General features: G+C 35.7%; 1 protein-coding gene across 3 annotated transcripts in view; it reads left to right on the top strand.

Annotated features, from left to right (window-relative positions):
- Window positions 1-17,605, top strand: part of LOC106872032 (tyrosine-protein kinase Abl) — a 341,811-nt gene that overhangs the window by 161,966 nt on the left and 162,240 nt on the right. The window contains exon 1 of one of the 3 annotated variants that reach the window (XM_014918885.2): window positions 812-1,010. The exons of the other annotated variants lie outside the window; for them this stretch is intronic. Coding sequence (XP_014774371.1) covers window positions 1,001-1,010 — 10 coding nt within the window. The 5' untranslated portion in view covers window positions 812-1,000. Of the gene's footprint in view, window positions 1-811; window positions 1,011-17,605 lie in introns of those variants that run through there. 3 annotated transcript variants of the gene reach the window in all.

Here is a 17,605-nt window from a genome sequence, read left to right as displayed (position 1 = left end):
TGTGTGTGTGTGTGTGTGTGTGTGTGTGTGAGAGAGAGAGAGAGAGAGAGAGAGAGAGAGAGAGAGAGAGAATAAATTCAGTGTTACTTAAATATTATTCCTTCTTTCCATACAAGTATTATTTCTATAATAATAATAATTTTGATAATGAATGATACATAACAATTCTTTTGGTAGTGTTCTGATGTTACGGGTGACATGTTGTTCAGAAGCTGCTTTCATAAAAAACATTTAAGCAATAATCATAGATTTACTGTTCTTTTACAATAAAACCATGCAAGTGATTTTTTTCTTTTTCTTTTTGAAAATTAATTTTATTTAAAAATAAAACAAAAGCACAAGCCTTTTATTAGAAACTATATTCTTGTGACCTATAATAGTCAGCATAGAAAACTAAAATAAACTATTGGAATTTAGTTTGAAAAGACTGCTATTGTCTTAGCTATTTTTTCTCGTTTTCTTTTCAATTCTAAGCTTCTCATCTGCCATAATGTTGACATTTGTTAGATACAAAAAAAAAAAGGAAAATACAAACAAACAAACAAACAAACAAAAGAGATGAAAACAAAAGAAAATTTTCTTTCATAGGGAAATGAATGAAAGAAGTAAAATAAAGAGTGGAATCAACTCACAGAAAGCGGAAGTACATTATATGCTAGCATATTCCACTATCAGTTTGATTAGTGCTTATTGACCAAGATTTGGTAGCTTTACTAGCTGGCTGCTTCACCAACAGCTATTGCAATCTTCTTTGCTTTCTTTGTCATCTCCTACTGCTGCTACACAAGTGAGTAGAACATCAGCTGCAGTTCAGCTGCCATTCTTGCGCTGAGCTCCCTCATCTCGCTTCTCCATCTCTCATGACTCACAACATATTCTTCTCTATGAAGCCTTGTTGCGGCAGCAAATTCTTTTTTAATTCTTCATTTCTGGAGTTAATTCTTTATTATGATAACCAGTGTATCACCATCCCTTGTCAACCCCCCTTTCTAATATAGCGATGAAAAGGGGTAAGTGCATCTATTGAAGTCTGTTTGAGAGTGTGTGTGCGTGTGTGTGTATGTTGCAAGTGCTGTGTTGCTTGTTCCCAGTCTGCTGCTATGAGAGTAGAACTGAACAACAGCACCAACTACAAGACAGATCAATAAACACATTTATTTCATAATTGGTTTTCATTTATCTAAAACTTTAAAAAAATATATTTAGTATTATTATTTTTTTTCAATATTTATTTAATAAAGTAAAAAGTAATGCTTGCTATCAAGAGGGCTCATCAAATTTATAAATTGATATTTTGAGTTTTTTTCGAGTTTTTTTTTTTTTTTTTTTTTTTTTTTTTTTGCTTGAAAATAATAATGACAAAAGCTTCAACGTTACGGCTGCACTGTGACATTTCAATCCGTTAGTATTTATGACATTTTTTTTTTACTTTTTAAGAAGAAATGAATAAGAAAAAATTAATTTATCACATAAAGAAATAGTTTTGGAAGATATATTATTTCTAAACTAATTTTTATGGTTGCTGGATCTGAACGGCATTTAGCTTGAGTAGCATTGTATGATAAAACATGTGGTTGTTGTCTAGCGGCAGACTGAGAAATTTGATTTTTAAAATTTTTTTATGTCTCTGACTTCCTATTCATTGTCTGTAGACATGACCGTGATAAATTGCAGCTTCAGAAATCACCTTTCATCACTTCACTTATTGTTAGCACGTCTTTCATGTCACCGAAAACTCTGTCTTTAGGTTCATTTGTTCCATATTTCTGAAAATAATGTTTGTAAATGCTTCTCTGTGTCTTTAACCATAGTCATTTAAAAGCCTTGTGACAGATACAAAATATAATAAATATAAAGTTTTAATTCTTTTTTTTTTTGTATGCCATGAGTATTGTACGCAATAAGTTCATTATATATATGAATGTGTAGATGATTTTACACAAGCACTATTTAGTGTCTCACCTGACTAACTGCTTAACATTACCCCAAGTAAAATGGCATTTTTTGCTGCTTTAAAAAGATTTTTTTATTTTTTTAACCTAAAAACTAAAATTGTTTCAAATAGTCTCTAAGGTGTGAAATATTTGCAAATAATCAAATATTTGCCTAACTAATCATCCATGTATTTTTAATTAGAATTTCTTTTCATCATTTCTTTTCCTTTTTCCTGTCTTTTTTATTCTTGTTATTCCTTGCCATTTCACTTCTCCTACCAAAATTATCGATTTACGAAGGAGTTTTTCAAAGTTATTGTAGAGAATATTTAAATTAGAGAAACACCAGTGTTGGTCTTTTAACACTGATATTATCCAAACTAGAATATTACTCCTGGTACCTATATATTTTCTCTGTATAAGTGTTAATTATTTACATGTTATGTAGAGTGATCCATCTCAAATAATGTTGTCTGAAAGAAGACTATTAACGACTGAAAATTTTAGTTGGTTGAACTTAATTGAACTTTGAAATTAATGACAACATTGAAAGCATCAATTTTCTGGTAACTTAGTAGTTTTCCTCTCATCGTCATTAACATCATTAAAAACTTTTACCTTAGTTACCTTCAAATAATAAATTTTCAAGTAAATATATTTTTTCTGTTTCTCAGCTTTAACTTTTATATTTAACTTTTATAAAAGACTTACCTATTGGCATTAGGAATGTCTATTACTTTTGTCCAACTCACATTATTAATATGTGGGAAAATGCCATTTCCAAGAACACATTGTGCCATTGTTTCGAATCCACTTCTACTGAATGCAATCTGTATATATCTTGATTGTTACAACTAAAAGTGGCTATAATAATTCTCGTGCTATTTCCAGACAAGAGTTTGTCTGGAAGACATATAGTGTATGTTGTGGTGTGGTGTGGTGTGGTGCTTTAGATTCCATATCCTTCCCATAGCTATTTTTGTCATCTTATTTTTTTCCTGCCTGTCATGCTTATTCCTCAAGACTTTTAAATTTGGTTCTTACAAAGAAGTGCTCATTCAACATGGTTTTGTTTATAGTTAATAAGCCCCAGGTCGTCTCTGATTGAGCAAACATAAACAAGCATCATTCCTGTCATTTTCTCTGGCTTTGCTTATCTAATAGCTCCTTTCTTTCTGAGACAGTACAGGTGTTATTGGAGGGATATTTGGCTGCTTTTCTAGTAAATTGTGTAACCAATAGATACTCCAATGACAAACTGTAACCGTGGCCTAATTTGTTTGACCTATCCGATGTCAATTTGACCTGTTGTAGAAGAAAAAAAAAAAAAGTTATTACAAGTAAAAGAAAATAAAACTCTATGGTATAGTACTCTCCTGTCTTCCATTTTTATACATAGACAGTCTGGTTCTAAAATAAGAGCTGTTTACAGATGAATACCGGGGAAACTAGCAAAATATATTTATCAAAATATCATCATCTCATCAGTACATCTGAAATGTATCTTTATTAATCAATTTGTTCCTTATTAGATATGGGCTTAGTGGAAATCTAGTATAAATCACGAGATCTATTGAATTTGTCGGCGTTTTTAATATATAAATTAATTATTCAATTAACAATAGTTTTTAGTAAATTTCAGGAATAATAACACTTCATAAGTGTTAAAAAAGGAAATATATAGCCATACAAAATACTGTAAAGAAACAAATTAGAAAAAAAAAAAAAAAAAAAAAGAAAAAAGAAAGAAAAAGCCTCACCAAAACATACCTTTTTGGCCTAGATATTGCTGTTATTGTCAGACAGGGAGGGGAAAGGTACCATATTTTAACAGCTTGCTTCAGCAATCACATTGACAAATGTAGTTTGTTAGGGTTCTTTTGTGTTTGTAGCCTGTGTTCTTTTGTTGTTGTTTTAAGCTTTCATTCTCTATTTTATGCTTTATTTTTTTTTGTTACTAAGCTTTCATTCTTTGAACTTTCCATTATAAAACAATAACAAACATAATTGCAGTGGGATAAAGGTGTGTGAAGGTTTTAGAAGAGTCTGTGTATGTGTTTGTGCGTGCGTGTGTATACAAGTTAATGTGTGTGTTATATATACATATATGTGTGAGTTTATATATATTTATGTATATAAAGGTGAATGTGTCTATTTATGCATACATACATACACCCACACACCTCGTTTGTTTAATGTTGATTGTTTTTTCTTCTTCCGTGCTAACACAGGTTGGACTATATAATGTATATATTCAGCCAGAGACAGTATATTGATCATTGAAAATGATAATGAAAATAAATATTGTCTTCATCTGCATGTGTATATTAATTAATCAATGTATCTTTCTCTGTGTGTGTGTGTGTGTGTGTGTGTGTGTACAACGAAGTAGTATATGGTGAAGAAGACTTTTACGTAGATTCTATAAACTTTCGGAAGAGTGAAAATAGATGAATGGTGAGAATGCTAGACTGCTTGCTCGTGAATCTACTATAAGATCTTCATTGTCGCTGGGCAGCTTGTTGTTGTTTAACTACAGGAAGACATGTAACCAAAAGCCTTTCAGCTTTTGATCTTCTTTCTTAAGTGTAAGGCACTCAGAACTGTGTTATCTAAGTTGTCCTTTTTTTTTTTTGTAAAGATAGTAGCATCAGATTTGAGGGGGATTTGGCTGCTATTGCTAGCAAACTTAACAACCATGTAGCTGCTTCTTCATTGTGTACCTCGAATCACCTAGATGTGAGTTATAAGTGCTAGAATTTCTATAGAAATGTTACTTGCAAATGAGTTGTGTCTTATTTTGTGGAGGTTGTTTGTCTCAAATGACATAAGTTTCAAAGTTGGAGTGCATTTTGCAAAATAATTTCATCTGGAAGTGTGGTGTGACTAGCAAAAGTTTGAAATTGAAACGCTTTAATTCTGCTGTAACTTGTAATTCTATTCTAAATTTTGAAGGCAAATTAAATTAATGATGAAATTCAATTTGGATTCAAGCAAAACTTTGTTTTAGGTTCTTTGTTCAAGTCCATAATTCATTAGCAGTCAATGTTTTGAGAAAGTTCTGTGAAGACTGGGCTGTTTAATTTAACTACAGGTTCCTGAGTTATCATGAACAGGAGTGGCTGTGTGGTAAGTAGCTTGCTTACCAACCACATGGTTCCGGGTTCAGTCCCACTGCGTGGCACCTTGGGCAAGTGTCTTCTACTATAGCCTCGGGCCGACCAGAGCCTTGTGAGTTGATTTGGTAGGCGGAAACTGAAAGAAGCCTGTCGTATATATGTATATATATTTATATGTTTGTGTGTATGTGTGTCTGTGTTTGTCCCCCCAACATCGCTTGACAACCGATGGTGGTGTGTTTACGTCCCCGTAACTTAGCGGTTCAGCAAAAAGAGACCGATAGAATAAGTACTAGGCATCCAAAGAATAAGTCCTGGGGTCGATTTACTCGACCAAAGGCGGTGCTCCAGCATGGCCACAGTCAAATGACTGAAACAAGTAAATGAGTAAATGAGATGTAGACACTTTGTTGGCCTTTCCACCCATTATCCAGTTGATCAATGAGAATGTGACAACTTGAGAGAGATAGGGTTGGGCTGGCTATACCCAGCATTTGGCTGGTATTCATTTGCAGCAGAGTCGACTTGAGCAATGTGAAATGAAGTGTCTTGCTCAAGGTATTGCTGTGTCCAGCAGTTGAACCTATGACTTTTACGGCTTTGTTGGAAGAGGAATGATAGCACCCATGATCCCCTTTTGTAGGGGCTCCTAGACAGAGGTGGTGGGGAGAGAGAAGAAGAAACCTCAATTCATGAGTTATCCTCAGATTGGAGACCTAAGCTGAATGCCTGCAGCTGAGGGGACTTGGCTAAAACTACTCTAGAGCTCGTTGAGGAATTGGGTCTATCATCCAAGAACAAATACTGTCTTTCTGACAGGTTTCTTCATAGCTTCTGTTCATCCAGATTCAATCATTAGTTTTGGGACAATCCAAAGTTTTGGGCAAAATACTTGCAGTGAGGTACCAAGCAATGGGACCACCATCGGAATCACATTATTACAGAGTAAACTTCTTAAATATCTGATCATGGTCATGTCCATAGGTTTGGTTGTAAATTTTACTTTATGAAATTTAGATGTTTGGTTGTACATATCTCTCTGCAAAATACAGATGTTTATCTCCTCAGTCTTTCCTTAATTACTTTAAGCTTCAAATAAATTTGTCACATTACTTACTAATCATATTTTTCTAATATTAGATAATCTTTTTATTGCCCAAGAATTTTACAATTCATTATTTGAAGCTGTGTGTGTGTATTATGTGTGTGTATGTGTGTATAGCACTATATCACTTTATCAGTTGGAAGGGTCTCTCTAGACTGGTGGAGAGGAGGAAGCTGTCTTCAGACTAAAGGCCTCAGATGCTTGCAACTAAATAGACTCTGCTAAAAACACCAAAGGACACCAAGTGGTAATGTTGCTTCGTTGAATACCGTTACCCATGTGTATGTATGTATGTTATTTGCTAAAAAAAGTAAAGTTTCCTACTATTGTTAATCCATCCTTCTCCTTTGGTGATCCTTCAAGTTTATAAAATTGCCAATCATAAAGTGCAGAGTAACAATGAAATTGAACTTACTCAACAGTATGTATTGAGTACTATATTCTTCTTCTATTTACATATATATTATTGCACATTTATGTATGTATTATACATTCACATAGTGGAGGCGCAATGGCCCAGTGGTTAGGGCAACGGACTCGCGGTCATAGGATCGCAATTTCGATTCCCAGACTGGGCGTTGTCAGTGTTTATTGAGCGAAAACACCTAAAGCTCCACGGGGCTCCTGCAGGGGATGGTGGCGAACCCTGCTGTACTCTTTCACCACAAGTTTCTCTCACTCTTTCTTCCTATTTCTGTTGTACCTGTAATTCAAAGGGCCAGCCTTGTCACACTGTGTCACGCTGAATATCCCCGAGAACTACGTTAAGGGTACACGTGTCTGTGGAGTGCTCAGCCACTTGCACGTTAATTTCACGAGCAGGCTGTTCCAGTGATTGGATCAACTGGAACCCTCGACGTTGTAAGCGACGGAGTGCCAACAACAACAAATATACATTCACATATATGTATTTAGTTATGTATCTATCTGCCTATCCATTTATCTATATGTGTGTATGTTATATTCCAGTTTGTAGTATTGTTTCTACAGTACTCTGCAGTGTTTTAATATTGTACTGTTGTGTACTATTGTACTGTTGTGTACTATTGTACTGTTGTGTACTATTGTAGTACTAATTTGCTACAGCACTGTGTTATATTTTGATATTGTAGTGTTACTTACTAAAGTGCTTGAACTCACTATGACTTTTTTCTGTCCCGGTATATATCCCACTTCAGTATACTGATGCATCCGAGAAGTAGAAGCTGCTGCAATCATTGCATTGCTCTGTCTTACATTGGAAGTCTATCATCATTAACCGGGACTCTTTTTCCCATCACTAAGAAGCAAGCAAAAGGAAGTGGAATCTGAACTCAGAACACAATAACCCAACGCCGACACTCTAATACTTCTCATCTACTGCTCTGACACCACTGCCAATCCCCTGTACTGGTGCTACTGATATTGTATTAACCAGTACCGCCTGACTGGCCTTCGTAGGATTTTCGAGCGAGACCGTTGCCAGTGCCCCTGGACTGGCTCTTGTGCGGGTGGCACATAAAATACACCATTTTGAGCGTGGCCATTGCCAGTACCGCCTGACTGGCCTTCGTGCGGGTGACACATAAAAGCACCCACTACACTCTCTGAGTGGTTGGCGTTAGGAAGGGCATCCAGCTGTAGAAACTCTGCCAAATCAGATTGGAGCCTGGTGTTGCCATCCGGTTTCACCAGTCCTCAGTCAAATCGTCCAACCCATGCTAGCATGGAAAGCGGACGTTAAATGACGACGATGATGATGATGATGATGACTGAAATAGTGAAAGGCAAAGTTGGCCTTGATGGGTTTGGTATACAGTGTATAGAGAATCTGAGGAAATACTACAAAACATTGTCTGACCCTACTGACTCTGCAAATCCACTGCCATGATATTTACTACAGTGCTGTGTTTATATTACGATACTGTGTAGTAGTCCCACACTATGTTGTATAACAAATATTGACTTATTTATATACACAACTAGAATTTGTTTATTAATGGTTTTTTTAATTTTTTTGCATGCGGGAAGATGTGTAGCTAGAAGGAAAATACAAATAACTTAATGACAGACTGTCACTGGTACCCACTTTAATTAATTCAGAATTATGAGGTACCAAAGCTTGGATACTGTAAAACATGCAAACCAGCTGTCTCAACTCTAACATGTATTCCAGCTGTATCAACTCCAAAATGTAATCCAGCTGTCTCAATTCCAACTTATAATAATTATAATAATGATAATAATAATAATAATAATAATAATAATAATAATAATATTAAAATGATGATATTGATGATAATCCTTTTTGTTGATCCTGAGAGCCCATATTCACAAAGCAAAAGGGGTTACAAAACATTGGTATTTATTTATAGATACATACATATGTACATATATATATATATATATAAATAAATAAATAAAGAGCAAGCGAGAGAGAGAGAGAGAGAGAGATATTATTAAAACACTGAAAGTTATGTACTGAAATTAAGCAAAAGTGCAAATAGGGATAACTTATAAAGGTCAGAGACTGCTTCTAAGTAAGGATCAGAGCACTCCTTGCCGGATCACCTCCCACTCTTATCAGCTTCTCCAAGTTGTATGATCTTAGCTGAGCCATGAAGAGCTTTGCAAACTGTGGATCATGATCCACAGCTGAGTGGTCATGATCCCTCAGTTGTAGATAGGTCAGTGATGTGGTCTTTAACAACTGTCTATTACCTAAAGTGCCTGATACTCATCTAATTAGCTTTGCATTTCATTCATTCTCTTTTAGGATCAGTATCAAATCAAGTTGGTTAGTGTTCTTTAGAAATTCTGTAAAGTTTAGGCACTGAACAGGGTTGATATTTCTTCATCAGGTCTTCCATTCTATTGTTTCTCCTTTATCTGGGTTCACATAATTTTTTTTTCCCCTTTTTTTTCCTTTTTCTTTCTGTCTTTGTTTCCTAAACTTCTTTATCTTCATTCTCCTCCCCATTGTTATAAGATGGTGGTGGGTGGCGCTGCTACTCAATTCCAAGATATGCTTTTTGTTTTGAGAAAGGAAACTGTTGAGATATTTCTGGAACCAGATTACTAAAGATGATTACAATAATCTTTCCTTTTGAATTCTTAAAATAACAACAATAATACTAAAAACAATAACAACAACAGTATTAATAAAATATTAATAACAATAATAGTGATTAATAGTTTGATAATTGCAAACAAATTGACGTTGAAATAACAACCAGCAACCAGTTCCTTTAATAATTCCGTATTAATTTAGAAAAGGGAAATAACAAAAATGAAAAGAAGGGACCCAGAAAGAAAGGGATTTCCCTTGCTTGTCTTGCTGTCATTTTGTTTTATTTTTGTGTCAGTATGACACAGCTTTCTGACAGGTTTATGCACTACTGCAGTGCTGAATAGCTGCTAATGAGGAGATTCCTGCTTTCTTTTGGCTGTCTTCTTTGGTTTGTTTTCTTCTTCCACCTTTTTGTTTTTCTTTTTTTTTTTTATATTTTAAATTTAAGATGATCTTCCTTTCTTCAGTTCCTATGTTAAATTGAAAGTCTGTCTAAAACACCCGTTTGCGTTTATTTTGTTTACCGATCTTCTGTGACATTCTGGAAAGATCTATCACTAGATATCATTATTATATAATTGGTTGAAGTTGAGGTGTGAATGGCAAGATGTGACATCGTATGTGTCTCAATAATTATGTGAATTAGTGTATATCATCGTTAAAATTATCGACTGTGGCTATACAAATCACTGTATTGATTTTTAAATTTAAAAAAAAAGAAAGAAAAAATTTAAATTAAATCATGATAAAAAAAAAAAATTAATTTTGGCATCAAGATTACATCTGTTGCTCTTAATTAATTGTTTAATGAACGCTCTGGCCATTTGCAACACCAGTGTCTGAATGGACACAGATTTTGGAAAATTGTTGACAGGAGATTCAGCTGTTATTGCACTGCTGGACATCTGTCACTGAAGAACCCATAGCAGGGTGAAATTATGTGAATTGGCAGTTCTGGTAGCCTTGGCTGTCACTCTTGTAATTTCGAGTACTTTTATGCACCATGAGTCCTTGTGAGAGATCATCTCAAAGTATCCCATGAGAGATCATCTCAAAGTATACAGTATTCCATGTTCTAATACAACCTACACATTAAGTTGGAGATCAAGATTACCTTTTAGTTCCAACACTTCTTTGTGTGTGTGTGTGTGTGTGTGTGTGTATGCGCACACATGCGTGTGTGCTCCTATGTGTGCATGCGAGGTGTTTTATTCAATCCTTGAAAGGAAAAAGAATGAAATCTACTTTAGCAGGAAAATTTAAATCTGTAAAGCAAAAAGAGCAGTTATTTGGTTGAGTTGGTAGAATGTCTGACAAAATATCCCTTTTTACTTTCTGAGTTCAAATTCCACCCAGCTCCTCCCTGTTTTTCCTCTTTCCTCCAATTAATGACATATTGGGGGATGGCAGTGGCTGGCTCATTGTATTCAACTGAACCTTTAATGACTGTGCCCCAGCATAGCTCACTATCCAATTAAAGGAGGGGTTAACTAAATATTATAAGGGATTTCTTTCTGGTGTTGTTGTGCTTGTATTATGTAGCAACCCAATAACATGACTGATGATGATGATGATGATGATGATGAGAGTAATAATAATAATAATAATAATAATAATAATAATAATAATAATAGTAATAACAACAGCAACAGTAATAATAATAATGTCTCAAGGATGTGTGGAAGGTGAAAAATATTGTAATTCTCTTTATATAGACAAGGGAAAAAAATGCAGATTTCCTAGATACCATTATTCTTTTATCTTTTACTTATTTCAGTTATTCGACTGCAGCCATGCTGGAGCACCACCTTGCAGTGTTTATACACACACACACACGGCAGGTGTGGCTGTGTTGTTAAGAAGCTTGTTTCCCAACCATGTGGTCTTGAGTTCAGTCTCACCGCATGGCACCTTGACCAAGTGTCTTCTGCTCTAAGCCCAAGCTGATCAAAGCCTTGTGATTGGATTTGGTAGACAGAAACTGAAAGAAGTGTGTGTGTGTGTGCCCTTGTCTAGGCATAACATGATGGTTGTAAATGAGCATCATTGTTATGCATGCAGGGTTATTTTTGTTTCTGTTTCTAGTCTTCTGTGAAAAAGTATGTCTGATCATGGGGAAATATTACTTTGCTTGGAAACAGGTGAAGGTTTGTGACAGAAAGGGCATCTGGCTATAGAAAATCTGCCTCAATAAATTTAGCCTAACCCATGCAAGCATGAAAAGTGAATGTTAAATGATGGTATTGATAATGATGATCTATTCCTAATTATACGACAACAAATACTAGCATTCTAGAATGTTAGTATTTCTTGTTATTTAATCTCAGATTAGATAAGCAGATGGGATGATCAAAAGCATTTCTGGTAAGACCTTGCATCTTTCTTCTGGATACTGTATATCTAGGACTACACTATTTCATGTGTTGCTGTTGTTTAACCTCAGATCAGCCCTTACTAAGCAGGCATGACCAAAGATGTTTCCAATACAAACATCCTGTTTTTGCTCCCAAATACTGTGTATGATAACCAATGAGCATTTTTTTTTTTTTTTTTTTTTTTTTTTTTTTTTTTTTTTTGTAAGATAGTAAAATTTGATTTGGGGAAGATTTGGCTAATTTTTCTAGCTGGTCAAATGACCACATATGTATGGTGTGATGGCTTGAAAAATGCATCTTTTTTTCTTCTTTTTTTTTTTTTTTTAAATATCATGAGGTAGTATTTGAGGGAGATTTCACTGCTGTTTTTAATAGGTTAGGCTTCCTTGTAGACGCTCCTTCATTGACTTGTCTAAAAAGTCAGAATTATTCATAAATGAAATGGTGTTTAAAATTGGAAAATATGAAGCCAAGTTTTGTAAGATGAACATACTAGTATACTATAGGGAGAATAATGCATTTTCAAAAACCTATATATCAGTTACATTAAAAGTTTTGTTGACTTGAATTTCATAGACCTGCAATGCAGTATCGTTTTTCGTGGCGTGTTACTAGGTCATCTTATCTGCCAAGTTTAATCTTTAGATCTAACCACTTTATACCTGTCTGCTTTTACTCTAGCTCTACTTTTCATACTTACTACCATTAAAGGAACTTTTTTATTTTTATCAACAGGCACAGCTGTTATAGTTTCAAAAAATATGCTTTGCAATCATGTGATTATGGGTTTGATGCCTCTGTGTGGCGCTGTGGTTAAATGCATTCTACTGTAAACTTGAACCTAACTAAGAGGCCTGTGAGTGAGATTTAGTGGATGGAGATTGTTTGGAAGCCTATCTGTGTGTGTGTGTGTGTGTGTGTGTGTGTGTGTGTTGTATTTATTGTGATGGCAAAATCAGTATGTTTAACAGTAATGTGATAATTGGTTACATTCCGATTATATCTCATTACACTTGTTTTGTTTAGCTGTTTTAGCTTACTAGGATGATAAACTAAGTGCTAAAATGTAGCACTGGGCTGATTATAATAAACTAAAGCCTTTGAAACTGATACCACAACATGGCTGCAGTTCAGTGACTGCAGCCATAAACTACACCTCATTCAATTTGCACAACCTTGACCGATGCAAACTTCTCTCTTTTGGATGTGTGCTGTGTGTGTGTGTGTGTGTGTCTCTCTCTCTCTCTCATTTCTTTATTGCCCACAAGGGGCTAAACATAGAGGGGACAAACAAGGACAGACAAAGGGATTAAGTCGATTACATCGACTCCAGTGCGTAACTGGTAATTAATTTATTGACCCTGAAAGGATGCTAGGCAAAGTCGACCTCGGCGGAATTTGAACTCAGAATGTAACGGCAGACGAAATACAGCTAAGCATTTCACCCGGCGTGCTAACGATTCTGCCAGCTCGCCGCCTCTGCCAGCTCACATACACACACACACACAAACACACACACACACACACACACACACACACACACACACACACCAATGTTAGGTTTTCTTGTTCCTACAAGTTAGCGTTATACTTCCATAGTAACTTCACTAATGTATTTCTCTCTCCAATGCTTATTCATTGAATCACCTGTATTCACTCAATGTCACATTACCATACAGCAATGCACTTCTTATGCATACTTAGCCTAATAAAAAACAAGAAAACAGGCCTGCTTTTTTTTTTTATGGAGGGTAGACTGAGAGCAATAGAGAAATAGAAACCCTTTGTTGTGAACAAAGGTAACATCACTTAAAGCTCCTTTATTCATAAAAGACAGTTTGAAATGATAAAATTCCGTCTTTTAACCACTCGTCATGGACTCCTGTGTCAATGGGGATAAGGAAGTTAGATAGGCAACACTAAATAATATAGATGTGGTTATCCCCCCTCCTCCTCCTCCTCATCATCATCATCGTCATCATCTTCATCATCATCATCGTCATCATCATCTTCATCATCATCATCATCATCGCTAGAGTGTCAGGGAAAAGTATGTTGCAACATTTGTTTCAACTCTTTATGCTCATCGTTCGTTTAACGTCCGCTTTCCATGCTAGCATGGGTTGGACGAGTTGACTGAGGACTGGCGAACCAGATGGCTGCACCAGGCTCCAATCTGATCTGCCAGAGTTTCTACAGCTGGATGCCCTTTCTAATGCCAACCACTCCGAGAGTGTAGTGGGTGCTTTTATGTGCCGCCGGCACAAAGGCCAGTCAGGCGATACTGGCAACGGCCATGCTCAAAATGGTGTTTTTTACGTGCCACCTGCACAGGCAATGACCTCGCTTGAATGTTTTTTCACGTGCCAGTAAGGCGACATGGATTCAAATCCTGCTTGGGTCTACATTGCCTTTCATCCTTTCAAAGTCAATAAAATAAAGTACCAGTCAAAAACTGGGGATTGGGAGTTTGATAGAATTGACTAATCCTTTCTCGTCAAAATTTCTGGTTTTGTACCTCAATCTGAAATCATTGTTATTATAATTTGTAAGGCAGGGAACTAGTGGAATTGTTAGACCATCAGAAACAAAATGTTCTGAGTTCAAATTCTGTCAAGGTTGGCTTTGCTTTCGGGGTCAATAAAATAGGTACCAGAGAATACTGGTTGACTGTTATTGACTTACCCTTCCCCTCAAAATTGCAGGCTTTGTGCCAAAATTAGAAAGTCATATTATAATTTGTGGACACAGTAGCAATGTAACGAAAGCAAAACAACAAAACAAAAAAAAGCTTCTTTTTTTTCTTCTATATTCCACAATTTGCCATATCTTTTGTCTGCTACCATTGATTTAAATAACACAAATTCTTTCTTTCTTTTAGTTATTGCAAAAGGTTGATTTCTTTATTCATAACAAAAATTGAGCAATGAGATGGAAGTGTTTTACAGTAGACAGACTAAGACAAATAGTAATATATTTTAGATAAGGAGCAGAGCAAAATGTCACTGGTAAAGTTTAACTGATAGCTTTTCAGACTACACTGTTGTAATTCATCTCCTATATTGACTCATACATCTTCAGTCTAAATAGAAACGAGATTAAATTGTTATTTGATTATAACTCTAAATTAAATTTCCTGAAATTTTCACTTCTAAAGACTGTTTGAATTATTTTTTTTCTATCTTTTTCTTTTTGTTGTTGTTGTTGCTTAATTTTTGAATCAATATTTGTTTACTGATCTACTGATCCACACATAGTGGTCATCTGCTAATTGGACACACATTTAAAAAAAAAGGTTTTGGGCAATGTATTAAACAACAGACCACATTTTCTCTTCAAGTGGTTGCCACCGAGATGCATTTTACAATGCCGCATCATCGATTTAGTTAATGTGATCTTTGCACTCTATCATAGCACAAAAATCTGATGTGGTCTGTGGTTTAATGTGATAATAGTAGCCAGCAAAGTCTACTCTAAATTGAACAATAATAGTAACGATGGGTGGGTTGTGTCCATAAACCACTTCTTTGACCTTGTGCTCACATCATGGGATGTTTTGAGCACTCGTGAAAAGCCACCTGTATGTACCATTGAAGTGATTTTGATGCTCCTTCTTCATAGTCTAGGTTCCAGCGCCACAGGAAAAGGGGCTCTCTACACATGACCTAAAGAAGGTGAGCTTTGTTGACTTTGAAATACTTCATTGCCAGGTGTTTTGAAGCTTGTTACTGGCTCTCTAGGCTAGCTTCTTGCATGTAAAGGACCAATTAGTTCTTACTGTCAACAATATAAGAACCATGGTTCTTGGAATTACTGGCTTCTTGAATTTTGTGCCTCTTTGAGTCCTATGTTTCACTCTAATTCAATGGTTCTCAATCAGGGTCCATATGGTCCATTGGGCTCCATATAAGATTTTGTAGTTAAAATTTATATGCAATAAATTGGTTATATATCTTCAATATACAAAACATTTTTGACGACTTTTTGATACAATTCCTAATAATATTTAATTATAAAAATATAATTGGATTTTTTTTTTTATATACATGAATGATTGTGGCAGTTCAGAAGTGTGAAATAGGAATCAAAGGGTTCGTAGGCGAAAAATAGTTGAGAACCACTTGTCTAGTTGGAGTATATTCATTGTATTGTTGTAGTTGAAAGATATTCAAGGTAAATGTTTCAGTTATTTGAAGGGTTACTTTAGGAAAGTAGTGGAGGCGCAATGGCCCAGTGGTTAGGGCAGCGGACTCGCGGTCATGTGATTGCTGTTTTGATTCCCAGACCGGGTGTTGTGAGTGTTTATTGAGCGAAAACACCTACAAGTTCCATGAGACTCCGGCAGGGGATGGTGGTGAACCCTACTGTACTCTTCCATCACAACTTTTTCTCACTCTCACTTCCTGTTTCTGTTGTGCCCTGTAATTCAAAGGGTCAGCCTTGTCACACTGTGTCACGCTGAATATCCCCGAGAACTACATTAAGGGTGCACGTGTCTATGGAGTGCTCAGCCACTTGCACGTTAATTTCATGAGCAGGCTGTTCCGTTGATCGGATCAACTGGAACCCTCGACGTCATAAGCGACGAAGTGCCAACAACAACAACTTTAGGAAAGTATTTCAGCAGTTGAGTGTTCTGGGAAATTGTTTCAAAGTGGTTGGAGGGTTGCTTCAGGAAATGTGTCAATATAGTTGGCTGATTGCTTTGAGATTGTATTTTAGTGTAGTTAAGGTGAAATCTGTGTAGGTACATAAGTGAAAATAGGTTTGTTGAAATGTGTTGCTAGCTGAAAAGGCTTTAGTACACGAGGAAATATGTTATAATAACTGTTTACAGGATGTCGCTTGCAAGATGGCATCATTTATTTACAACTATCATGCAATATTAAGGCAAAGAAACAATAATACGTGCATGCAATTGCATATGATGGGCTTCTTACAGTTTCCCTCTATCAAATCCACTTACAAGACTTTGAGCGGCTCAGGGTTATGGTAAAAAACACCTGTGCAAGTTGCTCTGGATTGGAACTATACCTGAAAGCACGTAATCAGAGAGCAGACACCTTACCATTCAGTCACACCCACACCTATTATGTGTCTTGTTTAGTTAAAAGTGACATCTGGTAGATCTTTAATGTAAGGAAGAGTATGGTCTCTTAAAACACACTGTTACAGCACAAAAATCATACAAGAAGCTCCTCATAAAGATGACTAGTTATAGGTGGTACACTTATTAAATTAGGGGTTGTGACCCTTTGGTCCCAAGACCTTACATGTAAAAATTTCAATGAAAAATGTTTGTTGAAAATCGTGTAACCAGCTCAAATTGTAGGAGTTAAACTTTGGTTTCTGCTTCACTAAGCTGTCTGGGTTTCTTATGAATAGGTTGAAGTTATGAAAATAGGTTAGACTAGCTATCCATGAATATCATATGTATGTATGTGTGCATGTGTGTGTGATTTAGATCTTTATTCTTTCAACAATTGGATATTCAACCAAAATACTTGAAATGACCTATAAATGTACATTTGTTTGTGGTTGAAATCACTTTCTTAGAGACATTTGTCTGTGTGTGTGTGATTTGTTTCTTAACCTGTTTTCTATGTGCCTCTAAACAAATGCAAACCAACAAGAACTTCCTCTCCCTAGGCCTGTCTGTTGGTCTCTCTCTCTCTCTCTCTCTCTCTCTCTCTCTCTCTCTCTCTCTCTCTCTCTGTTTATTTAAACCGGATGTTTATTTAAGTCACCTCACCGTTCATCCATTTTTACTACTCTCTCATTTCCTAATCTTGAAATTCAAAGGCCTTCATGCAAAAAACCCTATAAGTCTTTTGGAAGTAAGTTGCAACAGCATTTGGTTTTGTAAATACTATTATCACCAGGGATAGGCTAAATCATTTAGAAGGGGGTCCTCTACTGTGGTCAAAACTAACTGTTGACCGAAACATTCACACTAGTATTCTTTCTGAAGATTACTCATAGACCCTTTATATCAGCATTTGTTATAACATATTGTTCCCCCC

Source organism: Octopus bimaculoides, chromosome 8, assembly GCF_001194135.2.
Source record: "Octopus bimaculoides isolate UCB-OBI-ISO-001 chromosome 8, ASM119413v2, whole genome shotgun sequence".
Lineage (NCBI taxonomy): Eukaryota > Metazoa > Mollusca > Cephalopoda > Octopoda > Octopodidae > Octopus > Octopus bimaculoides.
Note: the sequence above shows the minus strand (reverse complement) of the source record. Positions and strands in the feature narration are given on the sequence as shown.